The following is a 16899-nucleotide window of genomic DNA, read 5'->3' on the forward strand; positions in this document are numbered from 1 at the left end:
AGCCTGGGGGTAATTTTACCCTATTTCTGAGGCAAAACCCTTCTGCATATTCTCCTTGTGTCCCATGAATTATGAGGTTTTCCACTCTGACTTGTGGGAACAGGGGCTATTCCTGTTCCCAGTGTTCAGGTATTGTCTACCCTAACTTTTTCAGGTGAATCTTTCCCCAGCCTTGGGGAGTTTTCTCACATGCCTGGGCTGATTGATACTCAGGAAACTACTTGAGGGGAACCTAGTGCACGTCTCCGGAACTCTTTCTCTGTACAGCTCTCTTTGCTCTGGTTCTCTGCACCATTCACTGGAAGGAATGTAAAAGGGGGAGTTTGTATATCATTTATACATCACATCCCAGACATATAAAGTTTTAACTTGATTTTCTATAAATGATCCTTCTGCTTTTTCACCCCAAGTCTGCTCAGAGACCTAAACTTACACTTGTGTTGCACTGTGTCCTGAAGAATGAGAGCGAGCCCCACTCTGCTCTGGGATTTCCTGACCTCTCTGTATCTTTACGGTGCTTCGCTGATCTGTGATTCTGGGCTGAGGATGAGTGAGGACTCTTGCTCTGTCCCCCTGCCTGGCTCTCTTCCAAGGCTGCTCCAAATGGTTTTGTGTCCCCTTCCTCCTTGGCAAGAACGCCTTTCCTGTCGGATCCTTCCTCTTCCCTTGATAATATGCTTCAGCTGTGTGACCAAGTCTCACTAGTTTAAGAGCTGGAGGTGCTTGGGAAGGTGGGGTGGATGGCGGGGCGGGAACCAATAAATTACCAAGAGGGTCTTTAAAAAAAAACAACCCAGTTTCATGTTTATCTCTTGTCAAAAGGCAAGTTTCTCTTTTTATTCCATTTAAAATAAAATGTTAACAGCTCTCTGTTTTGTGCATTCCTCAGTTCTGTGTTTTGTACTATTTTTTATTCTATTTTTGTTGTTTAGGTTTTACTGCTGCGTATCCAACACAGTCCTCCATTCCTTTTAAATATCAGCCTTCCAGAATTCCAGAATCAGAAAAAAAAGGATTTAATAGTCAAGCCAAGAGGTTTTACCATAAAAAGGTAATGGCGCGCCTCTCGGCGTTTTCGTTAAAATCAAATGTAGTGGTTGTTTGTATCAGTTTAGCCTGTGGTATGTTTTGTGGCGAAAAGTAACACATTAAATGAGTTTTTAAAACCGTGGGGGAAAAAAAAGGTAATGGCGTTGTCTTAGAGATGCTTTACTTTTAGTCTGGATTTTAGCCTCAGGGGACAGGCACGCGAGTCTGGCTGGTGCGTCTCTCTCTGTGACCAGTAGAGGGCAGTGTCATCCAAGGAGCTGCAGCACCCTCTCCAGCTGTGCGCTCTGACTGGGCTGTAGGAATGAGCTGGAAAGATTAAATCCAGTGGAAAACATGTCTGGACTTACGGGGCCACACTGAAACCAAACATTTTTTCACAAGAAATGTATTTTAAAAATTACTATAAAAATCAAAAATGCAAAAATCCCAGACGTATGAAGTAAAAGATAAAAATTCTTTCCTTCCCCCTACCCCCAGCCTCACTCAAAACATGACAGGTAGAACAAGACTTTCTTCAAATAACATAAAAGGAAAAATAAACGAGTCTAATAAACGTAAAATTACCTTTGTGATGACACCCCCCTCTTTTTTAAGCTTCCTTTGACAATGTGTTAGAACTGTTCCTGCATTTCCCCCTTCCTTACCCTCTTCCCCAAATATCTGTGTCTCTTTTTCTCTTTGATCTGGAACGTTCTGCTTGGGTCCTGGTGGGTCCTCACCTAACTTCTGTAATTTCACCGGCTGAAAGCCCAGGTCTGATGTTCTCCCCTCTCACCAGCAGGGGACGGAAGCAACTCGCAGACGCAAGAGTCTTTTAACATCTTCATTCCTTTATTCGTTTAACTAGGACCTTTAGAATAACATTCTTTTGGAGGGGTCATCATGTCAGTTACCTTTTGCTGCATTCTAAAAATGTTTTTCATCCTACCCCCTCGCCAAGATGGCGAGAGGGGATGGGGAGATCTGGGTCCTGAACCCAGGTGAGTCCTCGGCAAGCCCCTGTGCCCCTTGGCCTGTTTCTTCCTTTGTAAACAAGAGCGCTGAGCTAGAGAATGTTTAAGTTCCCTCCACTTCTGATATTTTAGGATTCCGAGAAAGCAAATAGTAAAGAATATAGTGTGTGTGTACACACACACATATATTTTTAATTACTTGCAGGTTTTCTCCAATGGTGATAAATAAGCTATCCGCTCAGGTGTTTCCTCTCTATGTTTTAACTGTCCATCTGTCTCTCTGTCTCTTTTTTGTCTGGTTTTTCCATTTGTCAATTTACCGACAGTATACTGTCCATCTCTCAGATATCTGCAGCCAACCTCCAATAAAAATAATGACAGCCACCATTTACCAATCCCTACTATGCGTGAAACCAGTTTTAGACCATATTTCTAATCCTCTGAACAATGCTAAGAGGAAGGGTTTATACCTTAATTTAACAGAAGAGGAAACCCGGGCTTAGGGAAGTTAAATGACTGACCCACCCGAGGTCTCACAATGCAGGGTTTGACACATAAGAGGCCCCACATGAATATCTGCTGAATCAACGTTGAAAGAATTAGACCTTAAACCCAGGCCCAGCTCACTCCTAAGCCTCATGCTCTGTCCACACATGGCACCACACCTCCCTCTGTGGCCCGCAAAGCCATCAAGTCCATCTATGAAAGTCAGCGCGTGCGTTTCTGAAAATGCCTCCACCAAACAGACCAAACTCAAGATAGGGGAAGATGTCGTGTGTGTAGACCCCATTCTACATGATCATGTTCTGAAGACTCAAATCCAGAAACTGAATGGTCTGGCTTTTAAAGTTTGCATTTTAAACGACTATTACTTTTCAGAAATTTTTCTGCTGAAGGAACCAAGGTGGCAGCCAGCCAAAGCTATAGGCAGCATCCGATATAGAGAGAAATAGCTCAGAAATTTGATTAGTACTTTTCAAACGTGGTTGCGTTGGTTTGACGATGTGAAAACGTTCATCTAAGCATTTGAAAGCATTTTGTAAATAAGTATGGAATTTTTTAGAAAGGGCATGGGATCCATAAACCCTGGCCCCTGGGTTATTATTTTTGCTTTAAATAGTCAATTATTTAAAAAATGATTTAAATTTTATGTTTATATCTAAATGCATCAATTTAGATGCATTTTTAGATATAAAATGTTATGTTTATATCTAAATGCATCAATTTATACTCAGGGTTCTACATTTTACATTTACCTACATATTTACTAGTTCCAGAGCTCTTCATTCCTTTATGTAGAGCCAGATTTCCAACCGGTATCATTTTTCTCTTGCCTGAAGGACTCCCTCCATTTCTTCTTCTGCTCTGTTACTAGCTGACCGGGTTTAGACTAATCACTTGACTTTTCTGGGCTTCAGTTTCCTCATCTGAAATGTACAATTTGGATTATTATACTTTTTTAGGTTCTTCAAGCTATAAAAACAGGAAGAAAATGTCTTATTGCCTGCTCATTATTCTCATTCTTCCTGAGAGAAATGGGCATTGAGAAGTTAAGAATTCTGTTTAACATCACCCAATAATTTAGTGAGGCAATACAAATTAAAAGCAGATTTTAAAACTCTGGTGTCTCACCACCCTTCTTATGACATTAATCGTACACACCCTGTGCCTCATCTCATGACTTGGTTGTGTCCTCACATTCGTTCTGTGACCCATCTAGCACACCTTTAACACAGAGAATCAGTGCCCTCTGAAATGTGCACTTACCTTATCAGTCTGACTTCGGAGAGAAACTTCAGGGCCTCGTTGCCCGGCTCCCATTCCCCATGAGAATCTGACTGCTGCGTACGAGGAAACCTTCACTGGGCTCGGTGTCCGGGCTGCAATTTTGGCTGCTAGAAATGAAGTCTGCTTCCCTGAACACGTTACAGTTATGTACAGATGTGCTGCTGACACTGGGTGCATGAAGAGACATGCCTAATCTGGAACAGAGCATAGCCCAGCCACCCGAGGGACAGTTTCCTCCCCCACCTCCCGATTCTGTCCCCATGCCACCCTGGATTGTGGTCACTATTTCCCAAGCTGTGTAACACTAAGGACACTCCCTTAAAGTCTTTGCATCTCTGTTTCCTCATCTTAAAAATAAGGATGTTATAATAGGTAGGCCCTTGCCAGGGATGACTATTCCATGATCCTAAACCTGATTAATCCCTTCCAGGCACACATGAAGGGATACTGGTAGGATACAGACACCCTTTCCTCTAGATGCACAATTTTAAAATACATGTTAATTTCAGACATAGCCTGACAGCAAATCCACCCTCCCCAGCGGTAAGCAGGACAGTGTTTAATTTGTGGTGAAATTGTACAAAGTTAATACGGTTCACTTATTGCCTTGATAAGGCACCAGACCAGGGATATTTTTAAATGAATTTTTTAACGTCAGAGCTTTTTCAATGAAAGGAAGTTCAGTCTGCAGAGACCGCCATCTTCAGGGGGATAATTTCCCCGCATGTGCACTCAGCTGCGTGTTTGAACCACAGTGGGGTCTGCCCGACCTTCCTGCTCTAGAAGCCTGACCACTTCCATATCAGTCACCAGCACCCCTTCCTCAGGGGTCTGCAGGACACGCTGGTGGAAATCGCAAACACTTGGCTGGCACAGACAGTGTGCCAGGCTCCCCTTGAAGATGTTGCCTTTATGAACTCATTTAATCCCCATAATCGATGACCCTGGGAGCTAAGTCCCGTTATCCCCACTTTTCAGATAATGACTCTGGGACACAAAGAAAGTTGAGTAAGTGGCACAGCCAGGGTCAGGCAGAGTGAGGACGACCCTCGCAGCAGCTCCAGGCTCCCACACTGTTTCCTCGCGTCTCCCGGGTGGAAGCCAGCACACCTTCCCCTGAATGCCCGAGCACCTTCTACTTGGCAGGGTGGTAATGGGCATGCGCATCTTGTCTCCACCCAGCCGGAACTCCTCGGGCAGCAGTCATTGTCCTTTCCAGACGCCCAAAGCCCCTCAAAAGTGGGTCGAATGAATGATCCCAACTCAAGTCTACGAGCCACGGGAACTCGTCCCACCCATCTTGCGTTGCTTTGCTGCGTCTCCTCCATCCCATTCCTAGAACATCTAAGCTGCCAACCGCCTGTATCCTGGTGCCCCAGCCCGGGCCCTGGCCCACAGCAGACTTCAGTGTGTGCTTGTTGAATTGAGTCTTGGCGCACATTCCACTCAGGGGATTTCAAAGGACTGCTAATGAGCTGACACCAGAGTTAACAAAGAGGAGGGGTCGGCAAAAGAGGACCGCGGTTGCTCAGAGACGCTACTGACGTAAACTGATGCTTTGAAAATGCAGGTTTGGCTTCTCTTGTCTGACTGTGTTTCCAACCCAGCCAGGCCAGCGATGGGCAAAGACCTGGTCCCCATTTTCTTCTGCCCAGGTGGCCAGTGTCCCTGGGCTTCCCCCACACCTGCTCTTCACCTGGGCCACTAAGAAACAATCTCCTCAAGAGAACTCATCCCACTTTTCCTGGTTGCTCCCTGAGGGCGCCCAGGGATCTTTCATTTCTGAGATCCCCATTGTGAACAAAAAAGTGTCATTTTCTTGCTTGCAGTACGCTCCCTGCCTCTCCCTTCTCCTCTGCTGTCAGAGGCCTGGAAACTTTGATGCCAGGCATTAGTGTATGGAGTTGGGGCGGGGAGAGGGGAGAAAGCAGAAAGGAGGAAGGGCGTCTTACAAGGGGCACTTCTCAGGGTTGTAGACAGTTTGAACCAGAAGGGCTTCAGTGACCCCGAAATCCCTGGGCTCAGCAGAGGGGCCCCATCTGTGACAGCATCCCATGCTGAGGCCCGTCGGTGGAGCGGGTAAAGGGGACTTGCTGCTCGAAGCCACTGCCGATCGGGCCCCCTTTCCCTGAGTTCCTCATGGAGGCCTGGAGTGGGGTTGAAAACTACAGATCTCCACACCCGCACTTGCCTCTTTGCAGGTTCACAGATGAGAGGGCTGAGGCCCAGTGAGGAGACGTGCCCTGGGGGCAGACACTGGCCCATGCTATCACCACTTTGGCCACATCAGCCTGAGAAAAGGGTGGATGGATGCATTGTTCCGAGACCCTAAGACCAGAAGTATTTGTAAAAGGAAAATTTTCCCGCAGGAACCCCAAATTCCTGGGCACTTGTGCGAGTGAGTTAACCACAGGACAGGGCTCTGTTTCCACCTCAGGCGTGTCTTCCTCCTGTAATATACCGCTAGCCCTTCCACAGACTCTTAGTTTTCATTCATCTCGTGCACTCCTGAGAACCCCAGCTGGCCACCCCCATAAGAGACCAAAGCAGAGCGGAACATCCCTGAAGAGTCAAAAGGCAGCTCTAGTGTTGTGGGCTTTGGCCAATGATCCAGCAGAGACCGCATTTTCCAACCTGGAAATGGGCTGACAAACCTGAAAGTCTTAATTGGACAGAATCTATGAAATCGGGACTAGAAAATCCAGGCTGTGTGCAGATGTGACCGGGTCCAGGTTGTGGACACTAGGCCCTGCCATGCCCTAAGGAGCTGTCTGGGGTGAGGGAGTAAATGCCCTGCTCCCTCTCTTCCCCTCCTCCTCATGACCTCTCTAAACCTATCCCAAGGTCAAGTGAATGTCAATCTGTGTCCCGCCCTTGGCATGTGCTGCCCATTTGGGACTTTAATCCTTCAAAAGAGCTCTCAAAGTGCATTTCCACCAAATGTTGCCCAGCAACATCAATCATCTCTTGCTCCATCCCACTCTGAGGGCCTTTAACCGCCGAGGGAAGGTCCTGGCTCCCTTGAGGCTGTTGTGGCAACTTGAGGACTGGTAATGATGAGGCCGGTGGGACGTGCATTGACTCATTCAGTTCTCACGTGCACAGGGGACAACGGGTGTAGCCCTGGCCCAGAGCTCCCCGTGGAACACACAACAGGCAGTCAGCAGAGCTCAAATGAATAGTTCTCTTCCCTTCTCCCTCCCCACACCCATTTTATTTGGTTGGTTTATTTGGTGTTTGCCTTCTGGGGTGGTCTCGGCCAAGAAGCCGAGGGCTGGCTGAGTTCACACCAGTTTCGACTTGGATTCTTGCTCTCTGGGAGATGCTGAGAGGCCAGAACTCATCAACCTCATGTAACATTAGTCACATGAGCTGTTATCTCAGAGGCCAAAGGCTGGACTTTTATTGCCCTCCCAGGGAGCCATCCACCACCTCTAGCTTTTGCAGGAGAAAGCTTGAACCCCCTACAGCTGGACCTTTCCCTCCAGGCAGCTTTGAAACTTACTTGGTGTGGAGTGCAGGTGGTGGTGTGCTGGTAAACCAGCTCTCTCCTCCACAAGGAAAGTTCTGATTTAGAGCATTGGCCAATCACTGTGGTGTAAATACCGCCCCCCCCAACCTGGTCAATTTCAAGCTACCACGAGCAACATTTCTGAAAATATTTAACAGTCGCCCTCTTGAGCCACCACTGGCAAGCCCCAGCATCCTGCTGCCTGGAGGACCCTTCTTGGATATTCATTAAGAGCAAATAGGCAGCATGCTCTCCCTCCAGGCTAAGAGGTGACAGCTCTCTTCCTACTTGTCCTGGACTCAAACCAGTTTGCAATGTGGCAGAATTAAAATGTGATTAAGGTCCAGTAGGGTTGCCAGATTTAGCAGATAAAAATACAGGATGCTTAATTTAGAATTTCAGATAAATAACAAACTACTTTAGTATAAGTATATCCCAAATATTGATTGGGACCTACTTATACTAAAATAGCTTTTTGTTGTTTATCTGAAATTCACATTTAACTGGGCAGGGTGGGATGGAGCAGGCTTGTGTTTTATCTGGCAACCCTAGATCCTCAGACACATATAGGTGCCCAGAAAATTCTTGTGGGCTGATGCTGGTTTTGGGAGTGTGGCAGCAGACTGGGGGCTGGAGATGTCCAAGACTGTTTATTCTTTCAACCTAGAAGCGTCGCAGTTACACTTCCTGCTTCAGCTTTCCCTCGCTGTAGGGACTCTGGAAGCTAAAACGTGCCTGAAGTCATTTAGTGCAACATCTTCGATTTACACATGAGGAAACTGAGGTCTAGAGAGGTGACTAGATCAAGGTTACTTAGCTAGTAGCAGCACTGACGCTAGAATCCTAATTCAAAACTCAGCGGGATTGTTTTTCCTTTTATCCTGCACATTTTATCCTGCACTCGTCTGAGAGTTAGTTTGTCTTAGTGGTCAAGAGTCGACTGTCCTCACACTGCTTGGGTTCAAATTCTGGCTCTGTTACTTGCTGCGTGACCTTGGTCCTTATCCCTTTGGGCCCTGTCTTCTCATCTTTAAAATGAGGATTAAATGAGCTAGTGTGTATAAAGTACTCAGAACAGTGCCCGGCATGCAGTGACCATCAATAAACACATGCCATGGGCTTCCCTGGCGGCGCAGTGGTTAAGAATCCGCCTGCCAATGCAGGGGACACGGGTTCGAGCCCTGGTCCGGGAAGATCCCACATGGCGTGGAGCAACTAAACCTGTGTGCAACAACTACTGAGCCTGCGCTCTAGAGTCCGCGAGCTACAGCTACTGAGCCCACGTGCCACAACTACTGAAGCCCGCGTGCCTAGAGCCCGGGCTCCGCAACAAGAGAAGCCACCGCAATCAGAAGCCCGTGCACCGCAACGAAGAGTAGCCCCTCCTTGCCACAGCTAGCGAAAGCCCGCGTGCAGCAAGGAAGACCCAACGCAGCCAAAGATAAATAAATAAAATAAATAAATTTAAAAAACAAACAAAAAAAACCATATGCCATTCCTGCAAACAGCCCCCGAGAAAAACCTCTTTCTGTTCCTTCCTGTAGCACCTCAAATTGCACCCACATGCCAGGGCTCTTCTGGTCGGGCTGCATCTCCTGCATCTCCTGCCTCACTCTCCTGGTAGTCAGCTCCCCCTCTGTCCACCAGGGACCATAATCACCTACAAGGCAGGAAGCAGCTCCCCTGCCTCCACCTGCAAGGCTCAAAGGCTCACTGCATTTAAAATTCAGCACAGAAGAACCTGCTAATAGCCCTTATATTAAACCATAATCACACACTGATTGGGCCACACTGGAGCGTCCTTGAAGGCCCTGGTGGTGCCTTGAGCTCTCTCTCTGCTCTGAGGAAGGTAGTAGGGATGGTGGGGACAGGAGGAGCCTGGGTGGCAGGTCTTGGAGGTAGCAAGCTCTGGAGTCAGGCTGCCTGGGTTTAAATCTGCGCTTCACCATTTACTAGCTGCGGCCCCAACGTCTCCGGGCTTCGCTTTCCTTAAAATGGACCTGCTAATAGCCCCACTGCAAAAGGCTTGTGTACACCATCATGTAGCGCTGAATTCAGGTGCTGCCACTGACAGCAGTGGGACCTTGGGCAAGTTCATCTCTGCGTGCCTCAGTGTCTCCATCTATAAAATGGGGGCATCCCTTTCTCACCGGGGGATTAAACGAGACCTTTGAAAAGCTCTTGGCACCAAGGAGGCACCCGGTAAACTCTCGAGACGGTGGGGCATCCTTATCATTTCATGTCACTTGCCTGGCCAACTTTTGTCAACATTTACTTCCCCCTGGTAACGAGCATGGGAAATGAGACCCAAGCCCCATTAACTGTGACGGCAGAAATGAGCTTAGAAATCAAGCTTTTGTTTGTTCCTCTCTAACGTACCCGCATCACTTAGGACTTGAGCCCCATGAACCCGCCTCTTTTTGTCTGAGAGTTAGAAATGGTCTTGTTTGGGATGAAGGTTGTTTTTGTTTCATTTTGCTTTATAAACAGAAACACTCCCTGGTTTCTCTTCTGAAAGGCTGGGGAGGAAGCTGAGTCAGGTGGGGTGTGGTGAACATGAAATCAGTCACCCTTCCCTCGCCGTGGGTTTGGTGAACCCAGTCAACACACACTGACACACACACTGACACACACACTGCACACACACACTGCACAGCCGCTGCCGCACTCAGGATTGCATTTTCTGCTCGTATCTCTAATGGCACAAAGAAACAACAGCATTCTCCTGGAATGCAGTACAGCACCGTGGAAAGAGCAAGGGCCCTGGGGTGGGGGTGGGGGGGCGGTCCCAGACCCGGGGTGGAATTCCAGCCCCAGCGCTTGCTAACTGAGATGGTGACTGGGCAGGTCAGGAATTGGTGGAGCCCGGCTGTCATCCACGAGGTGGCATCCCTGCCTGTCCCAGAGGGTTACAGTAAGGCTTAGTGTTAATGGATGTAAAACTTGCAGAAAAGCACCATGGAATTGAAAGTATCCCAATGACACTACGTTCTCTTCCCTTTCAGGATGATATCCCAGGTCCTGGGTTCTACAACGTCATTCACCAGTCGCCTGTGTTTGACAGTGTGTCGTTGTCTAAGAAAGGGACGTGTACTTTTCCCTCTATGGTGAGAACCCCTTCTCTGAACATTAACTGCTCGGTACTTTCCTTCATTCATTGCACAACTGGTCCCTTCTCTCCAAAGGCCCGTGGTTCTAATTAGGAGAGTAACTGCCTCCTCAAATTTCCTGCAGGTAAACTGGAGCCTATGTCTTTAAGGAATTTTTTTCCCCACTGCTAGCGTTGCCAGAGTGGGAAGAGAAGCTAGAAGAATATTCAGAACCTGATCATCCAAAACCAATTTTGTCAGTGTGGAATGGACTTACAGATGTTTTCTTGAGATTTTTAGGCAGACCAGGAAAAAAGTTATTATTATACATCTTGCCCTAATAGGACTTTTTACACTGCTTAATCTAATTGGGTTATTCGAGTTACTGAGAAATCTGATGGGACCAAAAAGAAAACAGGCAGCAGGCAGGTAATTTAATGATATTCCTCTCCTCCCCATTTCTCTCCTTTGTAAGATGTGGGTCTTTATCTTTGTGGAAGGCTACAACCGTCAAGTAGCTAAATGAAGTTCCAATGTCTCTGACCAGACCTGGGCAAGGATAGTCTTTATTTGAACACCTATCAGTTGCCAAGAAAAATAGATATAACAAGGAGAAAGGGTCAAAGTAGGGTAAGACTAGCTGAGGGAGGAAATTGAAAAAGAAAGCAAACCCAAACTCCAGCATTAACAAAACACATATGCCGTCTGTCCCTTTAAAACTTATAATAATCTCTTGCAAAAATGTATTACGATACCTGACACTGGAATTGATTTTTTTTTTAAAAAAACCACACACAAAGAGACCATTTAAGACACACTGAATGCAGCCACTTATTGGAATTCAAGCTTGGCAGGGTTGAATACTCAAGGAGAAAACCGACTTTGGAGTTAACTCCTTATTAGCAAAGACGTTGAGGCTGCACATGCCCCCAGTGAGTTCACAGAATAACCACGCCTCTACTTCTCCTTCTGTCCCAAGCCCCGTGAGTAAAGAGACTCCAAAGCGATCTGCAAAAGAAGTTCCATCTCCCAATGGCCTGACACAGGAGACAGGACTTAAGACCCAATCTTGACTCAGCTGTGGGTTCTCGATGTGACCTCAAGCACGTCACCCTCTGTGTCCCAGTTGCCTCATCGAGTGGAGACTCCCTGGAGGCGATGGGCAAATTGACGTTGCAATGAGTAAAATAGACTTTGAAATTGCAGAGCATTATAAACATGTTGAATGTTATGATTGTCACCACCTGAGTCACAAACAAGACTTCCTGCAGCACCTAGGTTTTCTCTCTGAGACGTTGCCAAATAATGGCACTGCCCATTCCTGCCTGGTGCCAGAGAAGGCACTGAATCAGAGCACACTATCAATTCCCTGCTAGGCTTTACATGTAGTAACTTTCCAAATGACGTGGCTGGGCCACCTGGAGAAGGGGTCCAAGGGAAGCTCTGTGTATGACAGGATCCTGTGTAAGACAGGATCTAATCAGGTCTTTAAAAAATTCAGACCAAACCCAAAAGAAGGCAGAAGGTGAGTTGTTCAGGCTTCCTCTCCCCGCTGTGATGGATATGGGGGTTTCTATTTCTGTTTGTAAACACATAAGTTCCTATATCCTTGGGAAGGGACCTTAAGCGGTTGGTGGAAGTCTGTCAGGAAATCCCCACATCTCGCCTCTGTTCCTTCCCAAATTGGACGAGAATTTCATTCCTCCGCCCCTTCTTTTGCTGCCTTTCACATTCAGTGCCTCTTGTTTCCGGATCCCAATTCCCTGAGGGAATCAAAAGTAGTCCCCGTCAGAGAAAGGTCTGCCTTACTGGAGCCAGCATGGCCAGCAGGAGCGTGTCTCTCTGGGTGAGGCTGACCAAAAGACTCTGTGGGTCAACACGCTTTAAAAACTTCCTGATGACTATTGGAGCAACAGCGCCCAGCCTTTTGAGAGGACCTGTCATCCGCCTAAATTCAAATCATCTGAAGAGCTTCACGACGGTATTCCAAAGCTTTGCTCCAGAATTATTCACGGGACGGACTAGGAAGTTAAATGGGGCAGGTGGGAGGAGGTGTCCATGGCCTTTCCGTATTTGTCTGGTGGCAGCAGCGGCTCTGGAAGAGCTGGACAGAGGTTCATAAATGCCAGCATGTGGCCAAATTGGAGACCGGAGGCCTGGCAATGAAAAGAAAGCCAAGGGGCAGGGAGGGTTGTTGAGTGACTGTCAACTTCAACTAGACTCAGGCTAATTCTACCGCAATGCTTTATGAAACTTTGCCTCGAATAGGAATTTTTTAGTACAGTTTTTCCCAAAGGGTATGTTAGTAGGTATCTTAAGCCAAAAGATTCTATGATGGAGGAAGGTTGGGGAAGGCTGTTTAAACAAAGCTAGACATGGGACTTCCCTGGTGGTCCAGTGGGTAAGACTCCGCACTCCCAATGCAGCGGGCCTGGGTTCAATCCCTGGTCCAGGAACTGGATCCCACGTGCATGCCGCAACTAAGGAGTCCACGTGCTGCAACTAAGAGCTTGCACACTGCAACTAAACATGCCACAACAAAGATCCTGCATGCTGCAACTAAGTCCCAGTGCAACTAAAATAAATAAATAAATAAATATTAAAAGAAAAAAAACCCCAAAGCTAGAGAGGTTTCTTTATTGCAGACCTTCCCAGAGCATTTACTACACCAACGTGTGTTATGAATCTTCAAAATGGGAACATGGTGTGAAACTTCTCAAATTTATTTGACCCTGGAACTCTCTCCCTGCTGCCGTTACCACCAACACAACCTTATCTCACAGACCTGGAAGGCCGAGGAACACACTTTGGGAACTAGCGCTTTAGAAGAACATCCTCTGCCCACTCTGTTGGGTGACTCAAGATAGACACGCTACAAATGGCAGCACCAAGGAAGGTCTGACCTTGCCACCCTTCTTCTGTGGAAGTTAGAAGGAAAGAGCAGAGGTGTGTCTGCCCCGTCGGGCACAGCAGATTTCGGGTAGTGATTCTTCCAGAGCTAAAACCTCCCACAGGCATTTATCAGCTGTTCATCTTGTAGCTGCAAACGCATTGCTGTGACTCCTCTCGGCTCATTCTTCTTCAGAATGGATATCTGATCCATATCCTCTCATGGAGGCGAGAATGTTGGTTCCAACACTTCGCTAGCTGAGGAAGTTCAGGGTCCTCATCTGTAAAGTGGGGATATTCATAATATCCTCGAGCCAGGGTTGTCATGAGGATCCAATGCAACACCCCTGCAAAGTACTGGGTTAACTATTGCCCCAAATGCAAAGGTAAGGTGAGTTCAAGGCTGGGGTGACCTTACTTCTGGGAACATCAATGAATCCTTACAGTTAGGAGGAGGTGGAGCTGGGACTCGAACCCAGGTTAGACTCAGGACAGCTAAGACTCTGGAAAGAACACTCCTGCTTCTGGTGGCACATCCACCCACATTACTGGGTCTATGAACCAGATGGTGAGAACCATTGCCGCCACGTACAGAGTGAAGTCAGGCGAGGGGCTGATGCCTTCCCACACCTCCCCCACTTTCTGTGCTTGTTTATTGACCCCTGTCAAGTGGAGGAAACCCAGGGCAATGTTCTCAAGCTTTTACCCATAAAATAATGAAATTTTTTTGTTGTTGTCTTATCAGACTTCAATACTTGCCATACTATCCCAGGGTAAGGTGATGTTATCGCCGAGTTTTTATGGCTTTTGTCCCTGTTCATTTGGCAAACATTGATTCTGTTTGTTTTTTTTTTAAGTGAAAATAGTTTATCATGGCTTCCTGGAAGAAGTAGGATTGGTTTCTGTTGAGACAGCAAAAATATCGTAGAGTTTTATGAAATCAGTGATTAGGTGGTGGATAGGAGGTGTGGGTGGGAGGCAAGCCCTATGGAGCCTTGTACCTTTAAGATGTTAGAAGCAAACTTGTTATTTAGGAAATTTGGATTATTTAAACTTAGAAACAAAAAGTGAGGGTTTTACTCAAAGGAAAACCAAGGTTGGAAGAAGCAAGTGTAAAGCGTCCCATCATATAAGTCACCCACCAGCTGATGGGACAAGTATAAGTGTCCTGAAATGAGATTGGGTGGAAATGCTTTTATGGAAGAATTATCTTTGCCAAGTCCCAAACATAAGATGAATAATTAGAGTTAGTTTACAGAAGTTAACACAGGTCTGAACTTGCATTTTCCAAGAGCAAATTCTCAAAGCCCAAGGTCATTTTATCACTGTTACCTGCCAGGGTTTCACCTTTTATAAAATGTGTTTAGACCTGGTGCTGGGCACCATCTTTTTGACATCGGCCCTTCGGAGCCATAAGATACGTGATGATGTGGATTCCCTTGACTTTCTCCTCACAGTGTGCCCGACTGGACACCATCGTCTCTAAATACCCTGCAGCTAACGCGTACACTATACCATCACGTTTTGTTTCGAAGAAAGACTTCAGTAATTCCTGTTCCAGCATGTTCCAGTTGCCAAGCTTCGTGAAAGTTCTCAAATTTGAAACTCCCGCACCAAACCATTACAATGTAAGAACACTGCCTATGCTTCTTAAATATATATTGAATTAATGGTTTGCTAAAATAAAAGAAAGGAAGGGGGGAGCTTTGGGGAATAGCATTTACTGCAATTGGTAAGCCAGCTAGCAGTTGCTGACTACCCAATGGCTACATGAGGCTGGGCAAAACTCTCATAGGGAATTTGCAGAACCCAGAGAAAAATGTGGGCAACACAGAAGTCAGTATAGAGCAGTGGGAAGACCACTGCCCTGGAAAATACTTACTGCAATTACTCTTATCACATAAGTTTTATGGGACGGTTTTCTCATCTGTAGCGATGATTATATTACGTACCACTTTATCTGCAGACACTATTATATTCTTTTTTTTTTTTTTTTGCGGTACACGGGCCTCTCACTGTTGTGGCCTCTCCCGTTGTGGAGCAACAGGCTCCGGACGCGCAGGCTCAGCGGCCATGGCTCACGGGCCCAGCTGCTCTGCGGCATGTGGGATCTTCCCGGACCGGGGCACGAACCTGTGTCCCCTGCATCGGCAGGCGGACTCTCAACCACTGCGTCACCAGGGAAGCCCTGACACTATTTTATTCTTACAGGGAAAATAAACTTCTATCTTCCCATATCAGAAAATTGGGTTTTTTTAACAGCAGTGGTTCACCATTTCCCATCACTTTGTAGTCACTGAGGCAGAATGGTGTGGTTAACAGGTAAGAGACAGACTCAGGTTCAAATCTCGACTCTGCCATTTTCTAACTGTGTACGGCTTTGGGCAAGTCTCTTAACCTTTCAGGACTCAGTTTATTGATCTGTAAAGTGGGGTTATATGTCTACTCCATGGTGTTAATGTAAACATTAAATGAGATAGTCTAGGCTGAGTGCTTACCTAGCACAATATCTGGTGCACGAGGACTCTACAATACATGAAAACTGGTAGAACTGTCTTTAGGGAAGCCCCGTTACCTCTTGAGTTTCAATTGTAAAAGGGAATTAATTATACTTGCCCTACAGGGTTATTATAAGAAGCATATGAGACTACAAATATGAAAGCACTCTGAAATACCTAAGACATGAATTGTACATAAGGTAGTAATATTATTACACTATATTTAAGAATATTTTGGTCTTAGAATACTTCATTTTAAATTTCCTTTTTCTTTTATAATATTTATAAATAATATTGATTTTTCTGACTACAAAGAGCCTGCCTACCTTCTATGATGAATCCAATCAATTATAACATGTTCAAAGCAATACAAGTGCCTGCTAGGCCAGCATGGTCCAAAAGGAATATCAGTATAACAGGAGCCACATACATCATTTAAGTTTTCCTAGTAGCTACATTTAAAAGTAAAAAGAAACAGATGAAATTAATTTTAATTATAGATTCTATTTAACCCAATATATTCAAGATATGGCAATATCTAATCAATATAAAAATTATTAATTAGATGTTTTACATTCTTTCCCTTGTACTAAGTCCTTAAAATTCAGTGTATATTTTATACTTGCAGCACATCTGAATGTGGACCAGCCATGTTTGCAGAGCTCAATAGCTTCATGTGGCCAATGGCTACTGTTTGGGGTAGTATAGCTCTAGATACTCTTCTCTTAGGGTAATCAGAGCCTGAAAATAAGAATGATGATGATATGATGAAGCACTTTTCACGGCCTATGTGCTGTTCTAAGAGTTGTGTATTCACTTATTTCATACTCACAAGAACCCAGGAAGTGGATTCTCTTATTCTCAATTTACAGAAGAGGAAGCTGAGGCTCAGAGAGGGGAAGGGACTTGCCCAAAGTTACCCAGCTTGAAGGGACTGTTCCCACATCGGTGAGCACGGGCGGGTGCCGAGGTATAAAGCTGGGGAGTGATCAGAGTCCCCATGTTCCAGCCCTGCTGGGCTTCCCTTCATAAATCCTGTGGCTGCTCTGTGCCAGACCAGTGATACAGCTTAGATTGCAGTGGGGAACTCAAGATGAGAACTAGGAGACAGACCAACAAAA

The 16899-nt window shown here is 46.1% G+C and overlaps 1 protein-coding gene across 2 annotated transcripts in view; it reads left to right on the forward strand.

Annotated features, from left to right (window-relative positions):
- STPG1 (sperm tail PG-rich repeat containing 1) overlaps positions 1–16899 on the forward strand; it is a 49829-nt gene that overhangs the window by 15775 nt on the left and 17155 nt on the right. For both annotated transcript variants that reach the window (XM_029230177.1, XM_029230176.1), the window contains exons 4-6: positions 933–1051; positions 10308–10409; positions 14738–14908. In XM_029230177.1, coding sequence (XP_029086010.1) covers positions 933–1051; positions 10308–10409; positions 14738–14908 — 392 coding nt within the window. The remainder of the gene's footprint in view (positions 1–932; positions 1052–10307; positions 10410–14737; positions 14909–16899) is intronic.

This window comes from Monodon monoceros, unplaced genomic scaffold, assembly GCF_005190385.1.
Source record: "Monodon monoceros isolate NGI ecotype Baffin Bay Population unplaced genomic scaffold, NGI_Narwhal_1 Super_Scaffold_18, whole genome shotgun sequence".
NCBI classification, from domain to species: domain Eukaryota; kingdom Metazoa; phylum Chordata; class Mammalia; order Artiodactyla; family Monodontidae; genus Monodon; species Monodon monoceros.